The sequence below is a fragment of the Coregonus lavaretus genome, assembly GCF_964263955.1.
Source record: "Coregonus lavaretus genome assembly, chromosome: 37".
NCBI lineage: Eukaryota > Metazoa > Chordata > Actinopteri > Salmoniformes > Salmonidae > Coregonus > Coregonus lavaretus.
In genome coordinates, this window is record NC_140024.1 from 25903659 (window position 1) to 25927621 (window position 23963).

Below are 23963 nucleotides of genomic sequence, written 5' to 3' on the forward strand. Positions count from 1 at the left end.
CGACTCGCTGCTTGGTCCAGTTGAGGTGGTTTCTTCTGTCACGATCGTCTAATGAGGAGGACCAAGGCGCAGCGTTGAAAGTGAACATAGTATTTATTAAACTGATCACACGATCAAAATAACTGACGAAAACGTGATGTCTCTGGTTACATACACAAACCAAAAATGAGAACAAGAAACCACAACACAAAGTGAAAAGACCGATAGTTAAATATGGCTCCCAATCAGAGACAACCAGCTGACACATGTTGCCTCTGATTGGGAGTCACTCAGGCCAACATAGATATACAAAACATAGACTTACACACCCTGGCTCAACATAACATAGTCCCCAGAGCCAGGGCGTGACACCTGCTAAGCATTCAAAATGTAATGAGTACTTTTGGGTGTCAGGGAAAATGTATGGAGTAAAAAGTACATACTTTTCTTTAGGAATGTAGTGAGTTAAAAGTAAAAGTTGTCAAAAATATAAATAGTAAAGTAAAGTACAGATACTACTTAAGTAAAACATACTTGAAAGTACTACTTAAGTACTTTACACCACTGAGACCTGATATTGGGAGGTCATTGTTTGAGGGGCTTCAAGTTTTCAGTTGAGATAACACTGACTGTGTTTTTTTCTAGAAGGAAGGTTGGGGAGGAAATATACTTGAAGTTGTATGGAAGGAATCTTGAGAGGGTGGGAGGGTTTAGGTTCCTGGGTGTCTGGTTTGACATGCAAATGACATGGGCGGAGCATATTAACAGAGTAGTTTTGAATGTGATGCATTGCTTGTCAGGAATGGAGTGGGGGGCATTATAGAATGGTGTTGAAAATGCTATATATAGTGCTGTTAAGATATATAGTGCTGTTAAGATCATCACTGGATTATGTAAGTGTAGCATATGGATCAGCAGCTCAGACATCTTTAAAAAAGATAGATATAATCCAGGCCCAAGCCCTAAGAATATGTTGTGGAGCACTTACGACCTCCCTGGTGGCAGCGATGCAGGTGCAGTTGGGAGAGATGCCGCTAAAGTTAAGAAGACAAGAGCTAGCCATGACATATTGGGTTACAAGGACATAAAGTTACACATCCTACGAAAAAGGTGCTCCTAGAGTCCTGGAAACATGAACGAAATCTGAATACAATATTTTGGTGGATAGGCAACGGCATGGCGAGAAAGATGGGGTTGTTTGGGAGGGAGTTTAGCCCCTCTGTGGTTCTTTCTGCTATCCCACCTTGGTTTCTCCCTCAGCCAGTGATATATCTAGGGTTGCTTGAAAGGGTAAGAGATGTTGAGGAAGGAGTAGATTCAGTTGTAAGTAAACATTTAAGAACACAATACTATGCTTTCTTGAATATATTCACAGATGGATCTAAGGACCCTAAAACAGGGAGGACAGGTGCAGCTTTTAGTGTTCCTGAGTTTAAGGTGGCAGTGACAAAAAGATCAACGGATCATTTATCTGTTTACACAATGGAGTTGTTGGTGATACTATTGGCTGCAGAGTGGGTGGAAAAGGTGAGGCCAGACAGAGTAGTCATCTGCTCGGACTCCTGTGCAGCTCTGATGAGCTTAAATTAATTGTGTCTCAGAGCAGACAGGATGTATTGTATGAGGTTTAGCCATGTTTGTATAGTGTGAAACAGATGGGGATATTTGTGATGTTCCTCTGGATACCAGCTGGTGTGGGATAAGAGGAGAGAACTTGGGAAGGTTGAACACCAGACGGGCTGCGGCATTCTGGATGAGTTGTAGGGGTTTAATGGCACAGGCAGGGAGCCCAGCCAACAGCGAGTTGCAATAATCCAGACGGGAGATGACAAGTGCCTGGATTAGGACCTGTGCCGCTTCCTGTGTAAGGCAGGGTCGTACTCTCCGAATGTTGTAGAGCATGAACCTACAGGACCAGGTCACCGCCTTGATGTTAGCGGAGAACGACAGGGTGTTGTCCAGGGTCACGCCAAGGCTCTTCGCACTCTGGGAGGAGGACACAACGGAGTTGTCAACCGTGATGGCAAGATCATGGAACGGGCAGTCCTTCCCCGGGAGGAAGAGCAGCTCCGTCTTGCCAAGGTTCAGCTTGAGGTGGTGATCCGTCATCCATACTGATATGTCTGCCAGACATGCAGAGATGCGATTCGCCACCTGGTTATCAGAAGGGGGAAAGGAGAAGATTAGTTGTGTGTCGTCTGCGTAGCAATGATAGGAGAGGCCATGTGAGGATATGACAGAGCCAAGTGACTTGGTGTATAGCGAGAATAGGAGAGGGCCTAGAACTGAGCCCTGGGGGACACCAGCACGTGGTGCGGAGACAGCTTCTCGCCACGCCACTTGGTAGGAGCGACCGGTCAGGTAGGACGCAATCCAAGAGTGAGCCGCGCCGGAGATGCCCAGCTTGGAGAAGGTGGAGAGGAGGATCTGATGGTTCACAGTATCAAAGGCAACAGACAGGTCTAGAAGGACAAGAGCAGAGGAGAGAGAGTTAGCTTTAGCAGTGCGGAGAGCCTCCGTGACTTAGAGAAGAGCAGTCTCAGTTGAATGACCAGTCTTGAAACCTGACTGGTTTGGATCAAGAAGGTCATTCTGAGAGAGATAGCAAGAGAGTTGGCTAAAGACGGCACGCTCAAGAGTTTTGGAGAGAAAAGAAAGAAGGGATACTGGTCTGTAGTTGTTGACATCAGAGGGATCGAGTGTTGGTTTTTTGAGAAGGGGTGCAACTCTCGCTCTCTTGAAGACGGAAGGGACATAGCCAGCGGTCAAGGATGAGTTGATCAGCGAGGTGAGGTAAGGGAGAAGGTCACCGGAGATGGTCTGGAGAAGAGAGGAGGGGATAGGGTCAAGCGGGCAGGTTGTTGGGCGGCCGGCCGTCACAAGTCGCAAGAATTTATCTGGAGAGAGAGGGGAGAAAGAAGTCAAAGCATAGGGTAGGGCAGTGTGAGCAGGACCAGCAGTGTCATTAGACTTAACAAACGAGGATCGGATGTCGTCAACCTTCTTTTCAATATGGTTGACGAAGTCATCCACAGAGAGGGAGGAGGGGGGAGGGGGAGGAGGATTCAGCAGGGAGGAGAAGGTGGCAAAGAGCTTCCTAGGGTTAGAGGCAGATGCTTGGAATTTAGAGTGGTAGAAAGTGGCCTTAGCAGCAGAAACAGATGAAGAAAATGTAGAGAGGAGGGAGTGAAAAGATGCCAGGTCCGCAAGGAGTCTAGCTTTCCTCAATTTCTGCCCGGAGCCCTGTTCTGTGAGCTCGCAATGAGTCATCAAGCCACGGAGCTGGAGGGGAGGACCGAGCCGGCCGGGAGGATAGGGGACATAGAGAGTCAAAGGATGCAGAAAGGGAGGAGAGGAGGGTTGAGGAGGCAGAATCAGGAGATTGGAGGGAGAAGGATTGAGCAGAGGGAAGAGATGTTAGGATGGAAGAGGAGAGAGTAGCGGGAGAGAGAGAGCAAAGGTTGCGATGGCACATTACCATCTGAGATGGGGCAGAGTGAGTAGTGTTGGAGGAGAGCGAGGGAGAAAAGGATACAAAGTAGTGGTCAGCGACATGGAGGGGAGTTGCAGTGAGATTAGTAGAAGAACAGCATCTAGTAAAGATGAGGTCAAGCGTATTGCCTGCCTTGTGAGTAGGGGGGGACGGTGAGAGGGTGAGGTCAAAAGAGGAGAGGAGTGGAAAGAAGGAGGCAGAGAGAAATGAGTCAAAGGTAGACGTAGGGAGGTTGAAGTCCCCCAGAACTGTGAGGGGTGAGCCATCCTCAGGAAAGGAACTTATCAAGAGATGGAATTGTCAATCAAGTAAAGCAGAAGCCAAGGAGTTAATAACAGTGGTTAAAAACAAATGGCAAGAGTTGTGGAACAAGGAGAAAAAGGGAAGACATCTGTATAAGATCCAGGAAAAGGTGGGGCAGGGAGGTCCTCAGGCCGAGAGAGAAGGGAGGAATGTGTAATCACAAGGATGAGACTGGGAGGTACACAAGGATAAGCCTCAATAGTAGGGGTGTAACGATCCATCTACTACATCGATGTATCGATTTATATTCATATGATCCAACTACATCGATCTGTGCTCGGCGAGTTGGCCTTTTGGACAACATATATCGATCTAACATTGTTTTAAAATGTAATAAATCGATTGTATCGATACTAGGAAATAACCCATTGGATTTAAGCACGTCAGACTTTATATGCAGGGGTGCACATAACTGGTACGCAGATACGCAAGCGCGACAAAAATCAGGAATGCGTAATGCCACTTGTGTTACTACGCGCCTTTGCGTACTTGACCGATCTTCTCATCTAACCTTACACATGACATGTTGCTTGTCAACTACTGTCAGGGATGTCCAAAAAGCAACAGACATTAAGCAGATTCTTTGGCGTTTCGCCACCTACAAAGAAACGCCAACTGGAGCCAGAGCCGAAGAAAATACTTTTTTCGGAAAAGTGGCTTGAAGCTAACGATGAGCGCACTGAAATGTGGTGCAAGATTTGCATCTAGCAAGATTTGCATCTAGCAGACAAAACAGGTGCATTTTATAAAGGCTCAAAGAATTTCAACCATCCTTTATTTGACAAACATGAAAAGAGCAAGGAGCACACGAATGTGGCGCAAGCCATTGCTAAAAGCTAGCCGAGAATAAATGTCCAGTCGCCGAGACAAGCTGAATGAAGAACAGCGGCAAGCTCTGTTTAATATTTTTCTCTTTCCATAAAGCTAAACACGCACGTCCCATGTCTTCCTATTCTGAGGATGTTCCTTTACTGAATGCTTTTTGATGGATCTGAGGACATCACAAAAACTGAGCAGGAAATAGTTTACATTGTGTCTGTGTCCAGCAACGGAGAGTTTACTTCGGACTTTATTGGACTGATTGAATTGGGTGCTGACCGAACCGCACAGGCCATAACAGACGGACTTGTGAGACTTTTGGTAAGTTTCATAATACCAGATGGTCTGCATGGAGTCATGAAACACTGTTAAAAATATCAAGACTATTGCCAGCCATTAAAATGCAACTGGTTACCAGGTATTTATTTCAGTCACACTGGTTGAATTTTTGGCTAAAAGGTTACTGAATCGATTTCAAGTCACTGAATCGTTTCGGATCGTATCGTTCTAAATGAACCAATATCGTCCTTGAATCGTATCGACAACCACGAATCGTGATACAAATCGAATCGTTGTTAAAACGAATCGTTACACCCCTACTCAATAGTACATTGAAATTGATGGAGAAACATCCGACTGGGAGGTGTGATCATTGTCAGGAGGAACATGTTCTACTTCAGGGCCAGAAATATGTGAGGGAAAGGGAGCGATTGTTATTAGATTTGAGGAGTAATGTGGTTGAAGAGCCAGGATTAAGTTAACTGCTGGGGAAATCTTCAGGGGATGTAGTATTTAGTTATGTATTTCGTTTCCTTAGGGAGACGAGATTATTGGGTAGGATTTAGACCTTCACTGTCTCTGGTCCACACTCCAGTCCAGTTGGTGGTGGTAATGCTCCTTAAAGTTGGTTGCCAACCACCATATAAAATCCACAGAAGAAGAAGAAGAAGAAGTAGAAGGGGATTGTGAGAGAGGGTTGGAGGTCGGAAATGGTGGTGAGTATTGAGAAATTGAGGAAATTTAGAAAAAGTTGGTGAAGCTCAGCTGTGCTGGAATGCAAACAATATGGGTGTAAATTCTGATGGTATGGAGCAGGAGGATGAGGGTTAAGGACCGGAATGGTCGGTAGTGGAAAGACATAGGAAGAAGAGAGATCATGATACAGAAAGCACTGGAGCGTCTAGTAAAGAAAGCACAAAGAGGTTCAAGGTAGGAAGCAAGAGTATTGATGTGTTGGAGTGGAAAGTGGTGATAGTGTTTGACGAGACCACAGGGCCTCACTTACACCCTATCCGACTAACTAATGCTGTAGAGAGAGAGGTAGGTGAAGTGAAACTAGCTTGGTTCATTGGAAATGGTAGATTGTTAATATTGTGTGGTAGCCAGGCTCAGCAAGAGAAGATTCTGAAAATGGAAAAACCTAATGGGATGAAGATTAAAAGCCATGTCCTTGGTGCTTATGTTAGATTGAGGGGAGTCATCACTGGGGTCTCAATATCTATGTCCACAGATGATATTAAAGAAATGTGAAGGGAGGCAGACTGATTGAGGCCAAAAGGTTGATCAGTAGGAAAGAGGGTCAAAGAAGTGAAAGCTTATCAGTGATGCTGAGGTTTGAGAAAGTCTTGCCGGGAAAAGTACAGATAGGATTCCTTAGTTTCAATGTTAGAGAATTTGTCTCATATGCACTGCAGTGTTTTAAATGCCAAAGAATGGGACATGTAGCTGCTCAGTGTAAAGGAAAGAAAAGACGTGCCAAGTGTGGAGGGGCACATGATTAAGGTGAATGTGGAAGCAATGTGAAGGTTAAGTGCTGTAATTGTGGGGGAGAACAGTGCAGAATTTGGTGGATGCCAGGTACAGAGGGAGGCTAGAGAGGTCAGAGATATAGGATCAGTCATGATGTATCATATGCAGAGGCCGTAAAACAGATTGGTAGAACTGCAGTGCGGACTGATGGAGCTTACATGGATGTACCTGTAGTAAGTGGACCTACTGTCGGGGCTGGTGCTTCTGATGGTCCTGGCATGATTTCAAGGCCTGTTCAGAAATATTGTGCTCATGAATGTGCGGTGTCAAAGGACAATTTGATAATGAATAAAGTTGACTTCTTAGCTTTTATTGGTAAGGTTGTCAATACGACTCCGGTTGTGGAAAGCAGAAATGCTAAGTTGAAGGTTATTGTGGAGACAGCAAAAGAGATATTGGGGGTAACAGATGTTACTGTTGAAATAGTTGTTGACATGCTGAACAATCCTAAGGGTGGAGTGTTTCAGCATGATATAAAGTTTAATGGGGGAGGGGTTTTGGGGGGAGGGTGTGGTAGAAGTTAGGGATTTATTTGGTTTAGAAATTTATTTTCATGGTAGTACAGAATTGGGCAGATCATATGATTGATCGTACATTCCAGCACAGTAGGTGGCGGCATGCACTTTAAACGTTTGTTTGCGGACCGTCATATCATAGAAGAAGAAAAGCAAGCGTGGAAGCAGGACAAAGAAGAACATCAAGAAGAAGCAGCCGCTTTACATTCCAAAACATGCATCCTGTTTGCAACAAGTCACTAAAGTAAGACTGCAAGAAATGTGGCAAAGCTATTCACTTTTTGTACTGAATACAAAGTGTTAAGTTTGGGGCAAATCCAATGCAACACATTATGGAGTACCACTCTCCATATTTTCAAGCATAATGGTGGCTGCATCATGTTATGGGTATGCTTGTAATCATTAAGGACTGGAGAGTTATTCAGGATAAAAAAGAAACAGAATGGAGCACAGGCAAAATCATAGAGGAAAACCTGGTTCAGTCTGCTTTCCACCAGACACTGGGAGATGAATTCACCTTTCAGCAGGACAATAACCTAAAACACAAGGCCAAATCTACACTGGAGTTGCTTACCAAGAAGACAGTAAATGTTCTTGAGTGGCCAAGTTACAGTTTTGACTTTACTTTAGCCATAAGACCATAAATCATGTACCTCATATCTACCATTCCATCCAAGGACCAATTGTCAAAATAGCAGTGGCTTAACCATAAACCTTTAAAAAATGTGACACACAACCTGCTTTGTCAACATAACCAAATCAGAAAATAGCAAGATTTTATTAAAAAGACCTTCAGTAAAAAATACAATTGTTGATCACATCTATGTTAATATTTGATCTTAAACGTCATGAACAAATTATTTGTACAGTATATATTAAAACGTTTTACAGTTACAAGTCTTTTAGAAGATCAAGGAGGATGGAATATTACCAGGGGTGAGTTACAATAGAACATACAGTAGTTGGGCACCTCTAACTTACATTCTACAAAGAAGGCTACTGACCTTGAGATTCTGAGGAAGGTGAGGATTGTATAGGAATGCATTTGGGAGGTTATACAAAATATTGCAGTAACATTTTATTTGGATAGTCCATCTGTAGATGCTCTACTACAGACTATCAGTAATGTTTCAACTAATTATGTCCGAACCTTAAAGCATCAATCAGCAGTAGAAACAATAACGAAGCAGTTTCCCCACCCGTTTCGGTAAAAAGCTGAGGGATGGGGTTGGAGAAATGTAACAACTCAAATTGATAGAGCTATGGATGAAAGGACTGACCAGCCATGATATCAGAATTATAGTTTTAACCATGTTTTGAGGCTATATAGTGTTTGTTTACAAACATTGAATTAAAAAAGCGTATATTTTGGGTTTTGTTGTTTGAACTAAGCTCATTAAGCATTTATATGACCATCCTGTAGTACATCTACAGATGGAAAATCTGGACTATACAAATAGTGACCAATATTGTTTAAAACACTGTCCTGAAACAGGTCCCTGGAACAATAAGCTGCAAAATTCTATCAGAATTTAAATAAACAATAAAAAAATTGATTAGTCTTGCCAAGAAGCGGATATCAATTACAACATCATTACCATAAGTGAAATAATCATACAATAGCAGAATGGTTCTGGCATCAGTCGTTTGATACAGTACAATGAAAGTACAGTAAATGTGTCCCCAAATTGATGTAATGCTGACAGTGATCTGTAGTTATAAAGGCAGTGGTGGAAAAAGTACCCAATTGTCATACTTGAGTAAAAGTAAAGATACCTTAATAGAAAATGACTCAAGTAAAAGTGAAAGTCACCCAGTAAAAGGATTGTTTTAAATATACTTAAATATCAAAAGTAAATGTAATTGACAAAATGTACTTAAGTATCAAAAGTAAAAATATAAATCATTTAAAATTCCTTATATTAAGCATACCAGACGGCACCATTTTTCTTGTTTAATTTTTTTTTTTACCGATAGCCAGGGGCACACTCCAAAACTCAGACATAATTTACAAACATAGCATTTGTGTTTTAGAGATCCCGCAAGATCAGAGGCAGTAGATGTTCTTGATAAGTGCATGAATTGGACCATTTTACTGTCCTGCTAAGCATTCAAAATGTAACGAGTACTTTTAGGTGTCAGGGAAAATGTATGAAGGAAAAAGTACATTATTTTCTTTAGGAATGTAGTGAAGTAAAAGTAGTCAAAAATAAAAATAGTAAAGTACAGATACCAAAAAAACTACTTAAGTAACACTTGAAAGTATATTTACACCACTGTATAAAGGTTATGCAAGGTCGATGAAGAAAAATAAATGTTATATACAATAGTTGTCCAGTAAGGCTGAGGGTTTAAAGGGTAAGTTCAGGATTTTACAATGTATTGTTAGATGGGTCCTTCACACTGAAAGTAGTCTATGGGTCAGCAGAAATGGTAATCCATTGTTCAGTTCTTTAAACAGCCACTACAAAATTCAACTAATTTAGCCACCACAAGCTAACAATCAATGGAAGTGAATGGAGGCGACGATTGTGACAGGGTAAACAGCTTATTAATTTACATGGGAGGGGGACACCGTGGAGTAGTCAATTGATGGAGGTCTTGGAGCGGGAAGGCCTTCCCCGGGAAGAAGAGCAGATCCGTCTTGTTGAGGTGGTGGGCCGACATCCAAGCCGAGATGTCTGCCAGGCACGTAGAGATGCAGACGGCGTTCATTTTCAACGTTCTGCTGATTTGCTTCCATGTCCAGGTGCTTCGTCTCACAGTTTTTATGATTCTTGACCCATAGCCATACCAGTACCATTACCAGTACCACACATAGTACCAGTATTCTTGATATTAGCAAACCAGCATGACCATGTACCACAGATGGACCTGTAAAGACAAAAAAAAAAAAAAAGAACTGTTATAGTACGATTATTTCCAGCTTCTAGCATTAACATAAATGAACACAAATTGCCATTACAACTGAATCCATGTTGTGAAATGATTTATATGGTTTGTAATGATTTCTCATGACAGAAAATGACTTCATAGCAATGACTTTCCTGCAGTAGATGTCACAACACCAACATTTTGAATTCAATATGATAATAGTAGCAATAACACAGCAAAATATTTGAATGCCAACCATTTGATCTCATTCATTTTAATGGGAATATACGTTTAAATCTTCTTGAAATATGTACAGTGGTGTTCAACTAGCCTATCGGTGTGTTCAGGGTTCATATACATTTTGAGATGGAATTGCACGACTTTTCCATGACTTCTAACCACATTCCCATGACCAACCGTTAGGGACATCTTTATGTATGTATAACAAAAGAAAGTATGCGTAATGTGGTATTGACACTGGGAGGCTTCTCTCTGATCCCATGTACCATCTCCTGTCGTTGTGAAAGGCACTGAATGAGTTAATTATTTTAAAAGGCATAAAACGTATTTGGTTGCAATGTTATACATCAAGGGAGGTCAACCATCCTCCAGGACAGCTACTGGGTGTGCAGGCTTTTGATCAAGCCCTGCTCAAAACACAGAGCCAATTTATCAAGGTCTAGTTGAGCAGCTCATTTCTAAAAAATGTGGTTTGTTAGAGAGGCACTGGAATAAAAGCCTGCACACCCATTAGCTGTCCTGGAGGATGGTTGACCTCCCTTGATGTATAACATTGCAACCAAATACGTTTTATGCCTTTTAAAATAATTAACTCATTCAGTAAATACCAAAGATCAAATAGTTATGGTAGGCTCCAAACCTTTTTATTCAGCTGAAGCAAGGCCACAGATTTTCTTTAGGAAATGTACCTTTTAGTTTAGTCATATCTTAGCTACCTTGAGATGTTTCTAGTACATTTACATTACATTTACGTCATTTAGCAGACGCTCTTATCCAGAGCGACTTACAGTTAGTGAATACATATTTTTTATACTGGCCCCCCGTGGGAATCGAACCCACAACCCTGGCGTTGCAAACGCCATGCTCTATCAACTGAGCTACATCCCTGCCGGCCATTCCCTCCCCTACCCTGGACAACGCTGGATTCGAACCAGGATCTCTAGTGGCACAGTTAGCACTGCTATGCAGTGCCTTAGACCACTGCGCCACTCAGGAGTTAGTAGTCCACCTGTAGTAAATTCTACTGATTGGACATGATTTTGAAAAGGCACACACCTGTCTATATAAGGTCCCTCATTTGACAGTGCATGTCAGAGCAAAAACCAAGCCATGAGGTCGAAGGAATTGTCCGTAGAGCTCCGAGACAGGATTGTGTTCATGCACAGATCTGGGGAATGGTACCAAAAACTTTATTCAGCATTGAAGGTCCCCAAGAACACAGTGGCCCCATTATTCTTAAAATGGAAGAAGTTTGGAACAACCAAGAGTCTTCCTAGAGCTAGCCGCCCAACCAAACTGAGAAATCAAGGGAGGTTGTCCTGTTGGAAGGTGAACCTTAATCCCAGTCTGAGGTCTTGAGTGCTCTGGAACAGGTTTTCATCAAGGATCTCTGTACTTTGCTCCGTTCATCTTTCCCTCGATCCTTACTAGTCTCCCGGTCTCTTCACCTGAAAAACATCCATACAGCATGATGCTGCCACCACCACGCATCACCGTAGGGACGATGCCAGGTTTCCTCCAGACGTGACGCTTGGCATTCAGGCAAAAGAGTTCAATCTTGGTTTCATCAGAGCAGAGAATCTTGTTTCTCATGGTCTGAGAGTCCTTTTAGGTACCTGTTGGTAAACTCCAAGCGGGCTGTCATGTGCCTTTTACTGAGGAGTGGCTTCTGTCTGGCCACTCTACCATAAATACCTGATTGGTGGAGTGCTGCAGAGATGGTTGTCCTTCTGGAAGGTGCTCCCATCTCCACAGAGGAACTCTAGAGCTCTGTCATAGTGACATTGAGTTGTTGGTCACCTCCCTGACCAAGGCCCTTCTCCCCCGATTGCTCAGTTTGGCTGGGCGGCCAGCTCTAGGAAGAGTCTTGGTGGTTCCAAAGCTCTTCCATTTAAGAATGGAGGCGACTGTGTTCTTGGGGACCTCCAATGCTGCACAAATTATTTGGTACCCTTCCACAGGTCTGTGCCTCGATACAATCCTACGGACAATTCCTTCGACCTCATGGCTTGGTTTTTGCTCTGACATGCACGGTCAGCTATGGGACCTTATATAGACGACAGGTGTATGCCTTTACAAATAATGTCCAATCAATTGAATTTATCACAGGTGGACATCTCAAGGATGACCAATGGAAACAGGATGCACATGAGCTCAATTTCGAGTCTCATAGCAAAGGGTCTGAATACTTATAAATAAGGTATGTTTTTTATTTTGTATAAATTTGCTAAAATTTCTAAAAACCTGCTTTCGCTTCGTCATTATGGGGTATTGTGTGTAGACTGATGGACTTTATTTAATCAATTTTAGAATAAGGCTGTAATGTAACAAAATGTGGGAAAGTCAAGGGGTCTGAACACTTTCAGAATGCATCCATTTTTAAAAGTATTTTATTTTTTAAATGTGTAAAAAACAGTTTTCGCTTTGCTATTATGGGGTATTGTGTGCAGATTGATGAGTGGAAAAATTTATTTTATCCATTGTAGAATAAGGCTGTAACTTAAAATGTGAAAAATGTCAAGGGGTCTGAATACTTTCCGAGTGTTTTGCCTACTGCACACTGTTGACTGAGTTTTGGCTGCATGAGAGAATAATTACAATTCGTACAATCATCCTAAAATATAAGAAATGAGGGTGTTTTCTTACAGTAGCCTTATACTATGCTCTTATATTCAGTTGTATTATGTAAAATACTATCAATGTGATTATGCAGACATTAATAAAGTTAGGTCAAAGCTGAATCAAACAAGCACCATTCATCACTGAAATGCGCTATAGTAACCTGTTCTGTGGGTAGCTGAATGAGTAGAGCAAAGACTGAATTAAGAAGAGAATCCCACACATACGCAGAAGCTTTGGTTATTTAGCTATTGGGATAGGCATTCAGAGAATACGGCAACGAAGCCAAAAAAAAGGAACGTCTATAAAGAAGGCCTAATTCCCAGTTATCAAATGTTGGCTAGTATACTTTGAAGCAAGGTCATGTGATTTATCTTATAAAGTAGCGTAGGCATTCAGGTTTCAGGGGAGCTATTTTGACATAATGGGATTGATTTATCAATTTCCATGCGTTCCATATAGCTAACTGCAGCTTTCCTGTGGTGCAAAAATGATTTCTTAACTATAACATTTTTGTGAATGACACCGTTTCACAGAGTTTCTAACATTAGTTTTGAAAAGGCACCCACAGACATTCACAGTAATTTTTGAGTGGCGCAGTAAAGTTGTTTAGGACATTTACTAATACATCGTTAACTAGCGAGCTAACTAGCTAGGCCTAATGTTCTGAAAGTACTGTCCCACTCCTTTCGGCAGCACATGTACTAACATGATACAAACGTTGGCCTACATCAAAGCGACTCACACAGAAACTCAATATTAGGAAGGTGTTGTTACTGTTTATTACACTCAGTGTATAAGAAACCGTACCCTGCAGTTGGAAAGTAGCTTGACTGTGCTAATGAAATATGGCCAGGTGTGGGCAAATACACTGAGTGTACAAAACATTATGCTCTTTCCATGACATACTGACCAGGTGAATCCAGGTGAAAACTATGATCCCTTATTGATGTCACTTGCTAAATCCACGTCAATTAGTGTACATGAAGGGGAGGAGACAGGTTAAAGATGGACGTTTAAGCCTTGAGACATGGAATGTGTATGTGTGCCATTCAGAGGGTGATTGGGCAAGACAAAATATTTAAGTGCCTTTGAACGGGCTATGGTAGTAGGTACCAGGCGCAACGGTTTGTGTAAAAAACTGCAACGCTACTGGGTTTTCCTCGCCCAACAGTTTCCGTGTGTATCAGGAATGGTCCACAACCCAAAGGACATCCAGCCAACTTCACACAACTGTGGGAAGCATTGGAGTGAACATTGGCCAGGATCCCTGTGGAACGCTTTCAACACCTTGTAGAGTCCATGCCCCAACAAATTCAGTCTGTTCACAGAGCGGGGGCGGGGGCGGGGTGCAACTCAATATTAGGAAGGTGTTGTTAATGTTTTGTACACTCAGTGCATATGAAACCATACAGTGCAGTTCTGCTCTTTGAAAGTTGGAAAGTAGCTTGACTGTGCTAATGAAATACGGCCAGGTGTGGGCATATACATAATCATACTCATTCCAAAACGTACTGGCACATAAACAAGATCTGACCCACTGCTTGGTCATGATCGAGGTTGCAAAAAATAAAGTGACATTTGAAGTTTGGTGGAAGTTAAGAACAGCATCTGAATGTTACTTTACGTTCTAGCTCTACACAACAGATCCCCAAAGATAACTTGGAATTTATTTTCTTTCAAATACTTACGGTAACATTTTGGGAGCTCGCGTTATTTATATTGTTGCTGTGCGTTAGTTCACAGGGTCTTTACAAGGGTAAAATGTTGGCCTTTGAATGCCTGATCGGCGTGGTTTTCACTTTTGGCACATCTCTGTTGCTTCTACTGCAACACGCAATATCAATTAAGCGCTTGAAAGATTAAATATTATTTGAAACCAGGGCGGTAGATAGCCTAGCGGTTAAGAGCTTTGGGCCAATACCCGAAAGGTGGCTGGTTTGAATCCCCAAGCCGACTACGTGAAAAATCTGTCAATGTGCCTTTGAGCAAGGCACTTTTAACCCTAATTGCTCCTGTAAGCCGCTCTGGATAAGAGCGTCTGCTAAATGACTAAAATGTAAAAATGAACCCAATCTGCTATTACTGCACTACACAGATCAGAATCTTCTCAGCAATCTACTTCAACTTAAAGATCAGAAGATGATTATACCTAGTTTGGTTGAAGATGGTTGGGAGGCTGCAGTGGTGGTTGAACTCTCAGTGCTACCTGAAAATACATCATAAGCCAAATACACCTTTGTCATGCGTGAATAACACATTTTTCTGCACTACAAAAACAATTATCTTTATCATCTACTTTCTGGTCAAAGATCAGGTGACAATAATACCTCCTGGTGTGGTTGTAGATGGTTGGGGGGCTGCTGCGGTGGTTGAACTCTCAGTACTCCCTGAAAATACATCATAAGTTAAATAAACATGAGTGATTTTTGTTAATTAATTTACAATAGGAATAACAGCTTTATAACTGGTGTTTTATCCCTTTAGTACAGTGAAGTAACAGTGCAAGTTTAGAAACCACTCTGTCACATGTACTTCCACTCAATCCTTTAAATGTTAAAAAAGATGGACAGGAGGCTTCTTACTTGTAATATCTGATGGGTGTATTGGAAGCATAGATCACATATATTTCATCCATATCTTCTTTGGTTACATTGCGAAATTCAAAAACACGGACGTTGGAGTCATTCCTCATCTGGATCCTGTCCCGATAACGTGGATCCACAGTACACAAGTCCTTCTCCTTGTCATACGTGAACACACTGCCTTTTCGCTGGGTGCGTAAACTGATCTCAGACTCAGGATACTGGGTAACAATTTTTATGAATAAGGACTCTCCATCGAATACCGGACATACGGAGGATGGCACTGTAAAAATGAGAATAATACTATCATATTATTCACAGCAATATTTGCCACCACAGCAAAACATTTTGAACATTAAATAATGCTACTCCCGAGCATCACTTTCAAGATGCTAGAGCTATCTACATACACTTTCCCTCAGTCTCGTTACAGAACACCAAAATCAAGTAAAGCAGTATTGTTATGTATTGACTAATAAGGTGTGAGTCTGTCAGGATTCTTTGTAATAATTCAAATAAATAAAAAATGCTTAAACGCTGTTGGCATATAAAAATATACCCTAAGTGACAGATCAAATTGGACAAAAATATTTTCTTCAATAATGTCAGTCATGTTGACTGATTATATTTATGCTGGCGGAACTTCTGCCCTAAAGCAGCATTGTTAAGTTAAGAGTTTTTTTTGTTGGGGACAGCGTACATTAGTCAACGTTTCAGTAAAAGTGCCGGTTTTAGCCAGCCGGTTAGTTTTCAACTAGGCAGGTTATTAAAAACAATTACAATACAGACAAACAATGAGCATGCCATTGGGTTTTCATTCGAACCATTGACCACAGCGCAGCCAATGTGTACAACACCCCAGACACTCTGTCTAACCGTTAATAATCATTGCGTGCAATACGGTTTTGAAACCTCAGAAACTGCACTTTCATATCACCCCATTTTAACAGATTCCCACTGAGGGGAATAATGAGCTAATAGAAGACATCAGTGGAAGAAATGTGCTAAAACAGCAAGTTTATCTTCTGAATCTGTAAAGTTATTTTGGATAATCATTAAGTTAAGTGTTCAAGGTTTCCAAAACCGTATTGCAATCAAGATCAATTGTTTTTAGATAGTGTTTCACGATTTTATCAATTCCCCTCAACTAATCAAAATGGCGTTTCAGAAGGGCAAACTTTTGACCCAGCCAAATAAAGATCACATCACAGAAAATGCAAAAAACATGCTTTGATGTCTTTAACTCACAATACAATATTATAAAAAATACAATATTTTCTAACCCTAAAGTGACCGACACGAGGATAAATCCGCAGGATCTGCAATTTATGAGTTAACGCTAGTGCTGAGTGATTAATTCTTTTCTAGATCAGGTCGGTTTCAGTTCGCTTATAGAAAAATGATCAAGTTTTCATTAAATACATTATGAAACAATGACATTCAAATAAATGTTTTGCTTTTTAAAAATGGAAATTCCAAAGCCCAAAATAGTTAACATTCAATTGCCAAAACATTTAAATATTTCAATTTCTGTCAGGTCCACATTGGGTAGTCAATAGAAAATTACTCTGAAATAAAATATTTCAGTTGTCTATATTACTTAGTTTTTATTTGATGACTATTATTTTTTCATTCCTTAAAAGTCATAATAGCTGCTCAGGCAGACGCAGGCAAACAACATTATCTCTGTACTTCCCATACTGTTCTGTCTTTAGTCATCCTATTTATACTGAACAAAAACATCAACACAACAAGTGTTGGTCCCATGTTTCTTGAGCTGAAATAAAAAGATCCCAGCAATATTCTATACTCACAAAAATCTCTCAAATTGTGCACACATTTGTTTACATGCCTGTTCGTGAGCATTATTCCTTTGCCAAGATAATCCATACACCTGACACGTGTGGAATATCAAGAAGCTGATTAAACAGCATGATCATTACACAGGTGCACCTTGTGCTGGGGACAATAAAAGGCCACAATGTGCAGTTCTCACAACACAATGGCACAGATGTCTCATGTTTTGAGGGAGCGTGCAATTGGCATGCTGACTGCAGGCATGTCCACCAGAGCTGTTACCAGAGAATGTAATATTAATTTCGCTACAATAAGGCGCCTCCAATAATATTTGTTTAATGAAAACTACAACTCCCTTCAGCCCAGCGTCCCACATAGATCTTGAGTTGATTTCTGTTGTGAATTATTCGATTTATCTCCAGAGAAACAGCACGTTGGGCTCACAAAAAAACCCTGACTGAATGGAATTCAAGTAATCTGAACCGACATCGGTCAATTAGTTGATTAATAACACCCCACCCGCCCCTCAGCACTAGTCAAGGAGCACTACAACTTGGACTGAAGATAATTTGAGTTGAGGTATGATATTTTAGGCAAGGTAACAGGGGTCTACTGTTTTGCACTCAGTCATTTCTTGACTCTTTTTTGGTGTAGTAGTACATTTTCATGTATGTTACGAAAACGCTCAATTCCAGTGGTATAATTAATTAAAACCAACCCGAGTTCGGCTGTCTGGAAGGCAGGCAGCTGGAAGGCAAGCAGCTGGAAGGCAGGCAGCTGGAAGGCAGGCAGGCCAGGAACCAGATTGTAACTAGGACAACACTCAGACGCCTAAGGAGAAATTGACAATTTGTATGACCATTTGCAATTTTGAAGAAAGCAATTATCAACACACTTTCATAGTAACGTTATAACCAAGTGACTGTTAGGAGATTACCATTATTTATGTATTAGCTAATGATATCCTTAGCTAAGAATTTAACTCCAATGACGTTGACATCAATCTTAGCATGTGTACATTATGTGTTCCATTGTGGTTAGAATCAATGTTTTCTACTTCTCAATTAGCTATACATGTACATTTAAATGTGGTCGTTTTTACGGTTTATAGATTTTCAAGCAATGTATTCAGTAACCCATTTGCTCCTGGGCTTCGTATTTCGCTTCGACAATCACTTGGCCAGGGAAAGCTAGCTAACTGTTAGTTAACTTCTAGCCTAACTTCCAGCCTTATGTAACACAGATACGTTGGTCTTCAGCTAGCATATGTACAGTCCATAGCACCCGCCTTCAAGTCATGTCCACCTCCTCCAAAACTTCTGCAGCTTCCTCCAGAGGTATTGATGTAAAAATGTTGAAAAGGGTGTTCATGAAACATGCTCTGTCTAACATTACTTTTTCTCAAACTGCAGCACAGAAAAGAAAGAGAAAAGCTCCACCGGTCACCTCTGTCACGCCACCCATGGCACCACGCTCAGGTACTTCATCATCTGTTTTTCTCTCTGTTGTATCAATTACTATGGTTGTTGAAGAACTTCTCCGTCAGGAGTGTAGGTCCGAGGTGCCATGGGTGTGCTGTGACTTCTGCCAGCACTGGTTCCACTGCAGGTGTGTGCAGTGGGATCCAGAGGTGGCGGTGGAGCTGGATTTTTAGTGTGATTTTTGTGACAATATAGGGATGGAGGTTGAGATTTAATTGTTTGTGTTCATATTAAAATTATTTATTTGTACAAAAAAATAAGTCTAAAATATAATATAATATATATATATATATTTATTCAACCCATCCTGTGTATTTCTTCCTTTACTTTCCAAGTGCATCTCAGCAACACAAACTCCAACAGTGTTTTCATTGTTTATGTCAATGCACATTACTGAAATTAAAGTTTTATTTGATGTAAATTACTGATACTCATTTATATTTTAGTATTAAACTGTTATCTACTTTCTCAAAACATAAAATTAATATGTAAAACAAATTATGAGACATTATTTGGTTACAACACTGAATATGTTGGTGAAGAACCCTCCACAGGAGAGCGCACCGGGCTACATAATGAAAAGTTGACAGGCCAACTATCTAGTAAACACTTCGGATACGAGGTTGGTGTCTATTTTTTAACATAATTAAACGGATATATCTTGTAATTGAACAAAATAGTAAGGTGGCCAATAACGGGACCGTATGCCCATAAAACGGGAATTTAACTCCAATATTGTTGACATAAATCTTAGCATGTGTTGATTCATTTGTTCAATTGTGGTTAGTATCAATATTTACTACTTCTCAATTAGCTATACATGCAAATTTAAAATGTGGCCGTTTAGGGCTTATAGATTTTCAATCAATGTACGCAGTAACGTGAATTGATGAATGTCTCAGCAATAAGTATAAGGCAATCACACCGGTTTGAAACATACCTACTAGCTAACTAACTAATTTGCTCCCGGGCTTCGTATTTCTCTTCGACAATCGACAGGACAGGGAAAACTAGATAACTGTTAGTTAACTTCTAGCCTAACGTTACACAGATACTTTTGTCTTCGGCTAGCTATAGCTTTTATACTAGACACCGGTCAATTAACAAAATACACGAAATGCGCGACGTAAACTTGCTAAGTTTAGCTAGCGTAGCTAACGATACAGGCCGAGAAGTCAAGGTAGCTAACGTCAGTTAGCATTTACTTGTTTTCTAAGCTAGCGTGCCTGAATTAGCCAGCAAGTCACAGTAAAAATTGTTTTACAAGTTAATAACGTTACACATCGACTAACTATGAAAAGACTCACCAGCGGAATACCATCTTGATTAACTAGCAAGCTACAGTACACTGGGTTGTTATGAGACCAAGGCTTGAAATAGTTTTAGCTAGGTAACGTATTGTTCAGCTGTTAGTTGCTCGCTTGCTTGGAATGAAAAAGTACAGCTCTCGGTCAACATTAAACATGTCACTTCCTTGTTTTTCATTTTCGCGCTACCGTGCTTAATTACGCCATTTTGTTTTGAGCCAACCATGCCGTCGACCAGAGCCTCCCCGGTTCCAAAACGAATGCACTCCATTTTCAGACGTTAAAGTTGCTTTGCAGCTTCCGGTTTCATTTCCAAAATAAAAGTCTAGAGCTGGTTTTAGAACGGCATTCGATAACGACGTCATACCAGTACATGGCGTAGTATAGGCTTGGGCCTTCAGCAAATGACTTGTGTGAGAATGACACTATAAAGACACAGAAGAGCCTTGCCTAGAATAACCACCTGAGCTGCAAAATAGAAAATAAATATGATTTAGGCTAGGCCTATTTCACTATCTAAATATGCCATGCTGTTGTGTGTTATTTATTGGCCATATAATTGCATGATATATTTGTCCCTGTACATGTGACTAATAAACTAAATCTAATCTAGCTAAATGAAAATATGTAAAGCTAGATACTTACCAACGCCATTGTCAGACCACCACAGTTCAATATATATATATACTGTTTCTTCTTCTTCTGTGGGTTTTATGGCGGACTTCATCCAAAAAGCTTTTTTGCCGCCACCAACTAGACGGTTTGAAAAAAAAAAAATATATATATATCCATACGTAATAGTGAAACTAACTTACTCCACCCTAATAAAAATAGTACATTGCCAAAACAAACAAAACTCCCACTTATTCATGCTTTTAGTTCTCCATATCTCCCTTTTCAGGCTCAATGACGAGAGTGTGGTACGGCTTGTGCCAATATTCCATGTAACTCCTTCGCTGAGAAATCTTTCAGCCCCAGGAACCGCCCTGCGGCAATCACTATGATTTATATCTTCCTGGACCTTCTCTCTTGCTTGGCAGTGCCATTAATTACCATTGCTATAAATGCCAAAAAGTCCACCTTCTTAACCTTTAAAATGTCTGGATCTTGCTGGTGAAAGGCAACCCCTGCAGTGTAGGCCTAACCACTACCATGGACTTTCCTGGTGCCCCATTCAACCCCTCTCACAGCTGCTGTATATGAAATGCTCTGTACAACCCTGACTTTGGCCACCTCGTACTCTTTCACCCTTGTGGGGCATTCGGAAGACGTGGCTTCATGGTTCCCACCGCAATTGCAACATGTCACATTCATCACTTTTATAACTCATAATATGATCCTTTCCACAACTTGGACATCTCGGCTTCTCCCTTCTACAAACACTTGCTACATGACCAAAAGCTTTACATTGATCACACTGCATTGGTCTTGGGATAAATGCTCGGACTCTGTAGTTAATATAACCTAACTGCACTTGAACAGGAAGAGACCCCATATAAAATAAAATAAACACGTACTTCAAATCACTCCAGGAATATTTTTCCATCTCTTAATCGACTTCCCATGAGACGCCAGATATAACCCCCTTGAGGGGTGCCCTGTTCCGAAGAGACACACACGACACTTCAAACTTATCAAATCGGTTAAGACACACCGCACGTTCCTTCTGACCCGCAGAAGCACAAACAATCTAAACAAGCCCGCCTCCCGTGATCCTCACAGCCTTCACTTTACCCAGCGCTCTCTTCACCAGTTTAGATAACTAAAATGGTTTCTTTAAGATGGTTACTCTGCTCAGCTACTCCACATTAACAAACCGTACTCCTACTAGATACGAAGGTTCATTCTCATCAGTGTACACTACTTTGCTCCGTTTTCCATTATTTTGAACAATACTCCTTGATTCTACGCCATTTTATTCAGAATCCACTTCATCTTCCCCAGCTACATCGAACCTGCACGTCGCTACGACTCGTTCTTCTCCGTATGCTGTTTCTGAATTGCTCAAAGATGAGGTGTGCACAAAAAGGCGCATACAAACTGTCGCGAGAGTTGTTCAGTGGTAGGCAGAGTCACAGAGAGCGCGCGCTTCTTTCGTCTTCTTCTTCGTGTGGCTTTCCGGCAGACGAGACGCCATTGCTGCTTTCACAGTTTGGAACGTGCATTGCACATTTGTTCACAAAAAAGGGAAATGGGGGTGGAAAAAAGAAATTGCACCGCCATCTAACCGTAGTCAAAAGTAGTCGTGGTCAAAAGTTTTGAGAATGACACAAATACTAATTTTCACAAAGTCTGCTGCCTCAGTTTTGATGATGGCAATTTGCATATACTCCAGAATGTCATGAAGAGTGATCAGATGAATTGCAAAGTCCCTCTTTGCCATGAAAATGAACTTAATCCCCCAAAAACATTTCCACTGCATTTCAGCCCTGCCACAAAAGGACCAGCTGCCATCATGTCAGTGATTCTCTCGTTAATAATATAATAATGTAATAATATAATAATAATAATAATAATATGCCATTTAGCAGACGCTTTTATCCAAAGCGACTTACAGTCATGTGTGCATACTATTGGGGATTTATTATTCTCCTAAATTGATGGGATGACTAACTTAGAAAGAATGCAGTCTTGACTGGGCTAATGTAGGTTGTGACACCTGGGGAGGCTGTGATTGATGTGAAGAGCTGCTTTAGGGGTTAAAATAAGATAAGGATTGTGTCTTCAAATGCTAGACTATAATAGTTATTTGTGATCTGTGAGCCTTCCTTTGACATAGGAATGATGTCTAAGGGAACTGGCTCTTCTCACTATGATAGGTTGTTATGATAATCTTGTGCCTGGCTGAAGTGTGTAACAAATGGCGCCGAAGAGATGAGAACAACCCCTGAATCAACGGATTGGCTGAGATAGTTTAAACCACGCTCAAGTCTTTACTCTAATTGGCCAGCAGAGAAGTGGGAAACTTCCTCTGTCAGAGTATTTGGGTATTGTTTCTGGAACAATGTGTTAGTTGTCTGGAGTGTCCTGCGAGACATCTCAGAGAGCCCGTATATACGAAACATCATATTTACCATTGAAGGTTTTTGCATTAATTAAAATAATTTGTATACCTTAGAAGTCGTGTTGACCTCTTTTGTTCCTGATACCAGATTTGAATTGACGCGACTTTGACAATTGGTGACCCCGACGCGGTCTGGTAGAAGGGACTTCGCTGGATACTGTCCGGCCCATTTGGTCAACTCTTTAATCGAACCGTGTGTTTCACAAACTGCGCGGGCTTCTAAAAAGGTAAGCAGATACCTGTTGTTAAATAACCAAAGATCTGCACATTGGCTTTATCCAAATTAATTTTGTGAAACACCTGTCTGATGTAAGTGAACTAAATTATGAAATTATTATGAGTAGATAAGCACAATATTGGGACATGCAAACCTTTGCTAAATGTGATGTTTAAAACCATGGTACCAGAGTGTTGATTCTACCGGCAAGGTCCGCTAAGAGACGGCTAGGTTCAGGAGACAATGCTGACATCTACCGGCAAGGTCCGTAATTGCGACATACGGCTAAGGTTCGGAAGATATAGGGAATAATTGGTTTAAGTAATTGCTATCGGCAAGGTTCGTAACTACGACAGTACGACTAGGTTCGAAGAATTACACCGGCAAGGTCCGTAACTACGAGGATACGGCTAAGGTTCGGGAAATTTTAGATATAGGGAATAATTGGTTTAAGTAATTGCTACCGGCAAGGTCCGTAACTGAGATACGGCTAGGTTCGGAACATTTTAGATAAATACTAGCGACTGGCAAGGTCCATAACTTCGAGGATATGGCTAGGTTCAGCGGAGTATTTTTTAAAGATAGTAGAAGAGGCTGTGTGCCCAAATAGATTGTGTGTGGAACATGGGTGTCATTTATGACTGTGTGACATATTTGACTGTATGATAGGATTATGACTGTGTATTGTGAGTGAGGGCGATAACTGTGTACTATTTTTGCTGTGTGATAACTGTATACTACGCTTAACTGTGTACCATTTTTGGCTGTGAATACAAATAATATTTTAAAACAGTAAATAATGAGAATTACAAATAGGAAATAAGGTTTAAATTGTGCAAACGTTAACAAAAGACACCCATA

At 41.0% G+C, this 23963-nt stretch overlaps 1 protein-coding gene across 2 annotated transcripts; it reads right to left on the reverse strand.

The window, feature by feature from the left end:
* Positions 1-7677: 7677 nt before the first annotated feature.
* Positions 7678-21809, reverse strand: LOC311111440 (uncharacterized protein). 2 transcript variants are annotated; one of them, XR_014610771.1, is made up of 7 exons: positions 21339-21809; positions 20467-20574; positions 17752-17864; positions 15237-15519; positions 14982-15041; positions 14804-14860; positions 7678-9792 (listed from the first exon to the last, which is right to left on the reverse strand). XR_014610771.1 is itself a non-coding variant. In XM_084154158.1 (6 exons), the coding sequence occupies exons 1-4, from the start codon at positions 19833-19835 to the stop codon at positions 15032-15034; spliced, it is 420 nt and encodes a 139-aa protein (XP_084010284.1). In that variant the 5' UTR covers positions 19836-20036; the 3' UTR covers positions 7678-9792; positions 14804-14860; positions 14982-15031. The 2 variants fall into 2 exon arrangements, 1 of the variants encoding a protein (XP_084010284.1); XM_084154158.1 differs by lacking the exons at positions 20467-20574; positions 21339-21809 and adding an exon at positions 19822-20036.
* Between the last annotated feature and the right edge of the window lie 2154 nt (positions 21810-23963).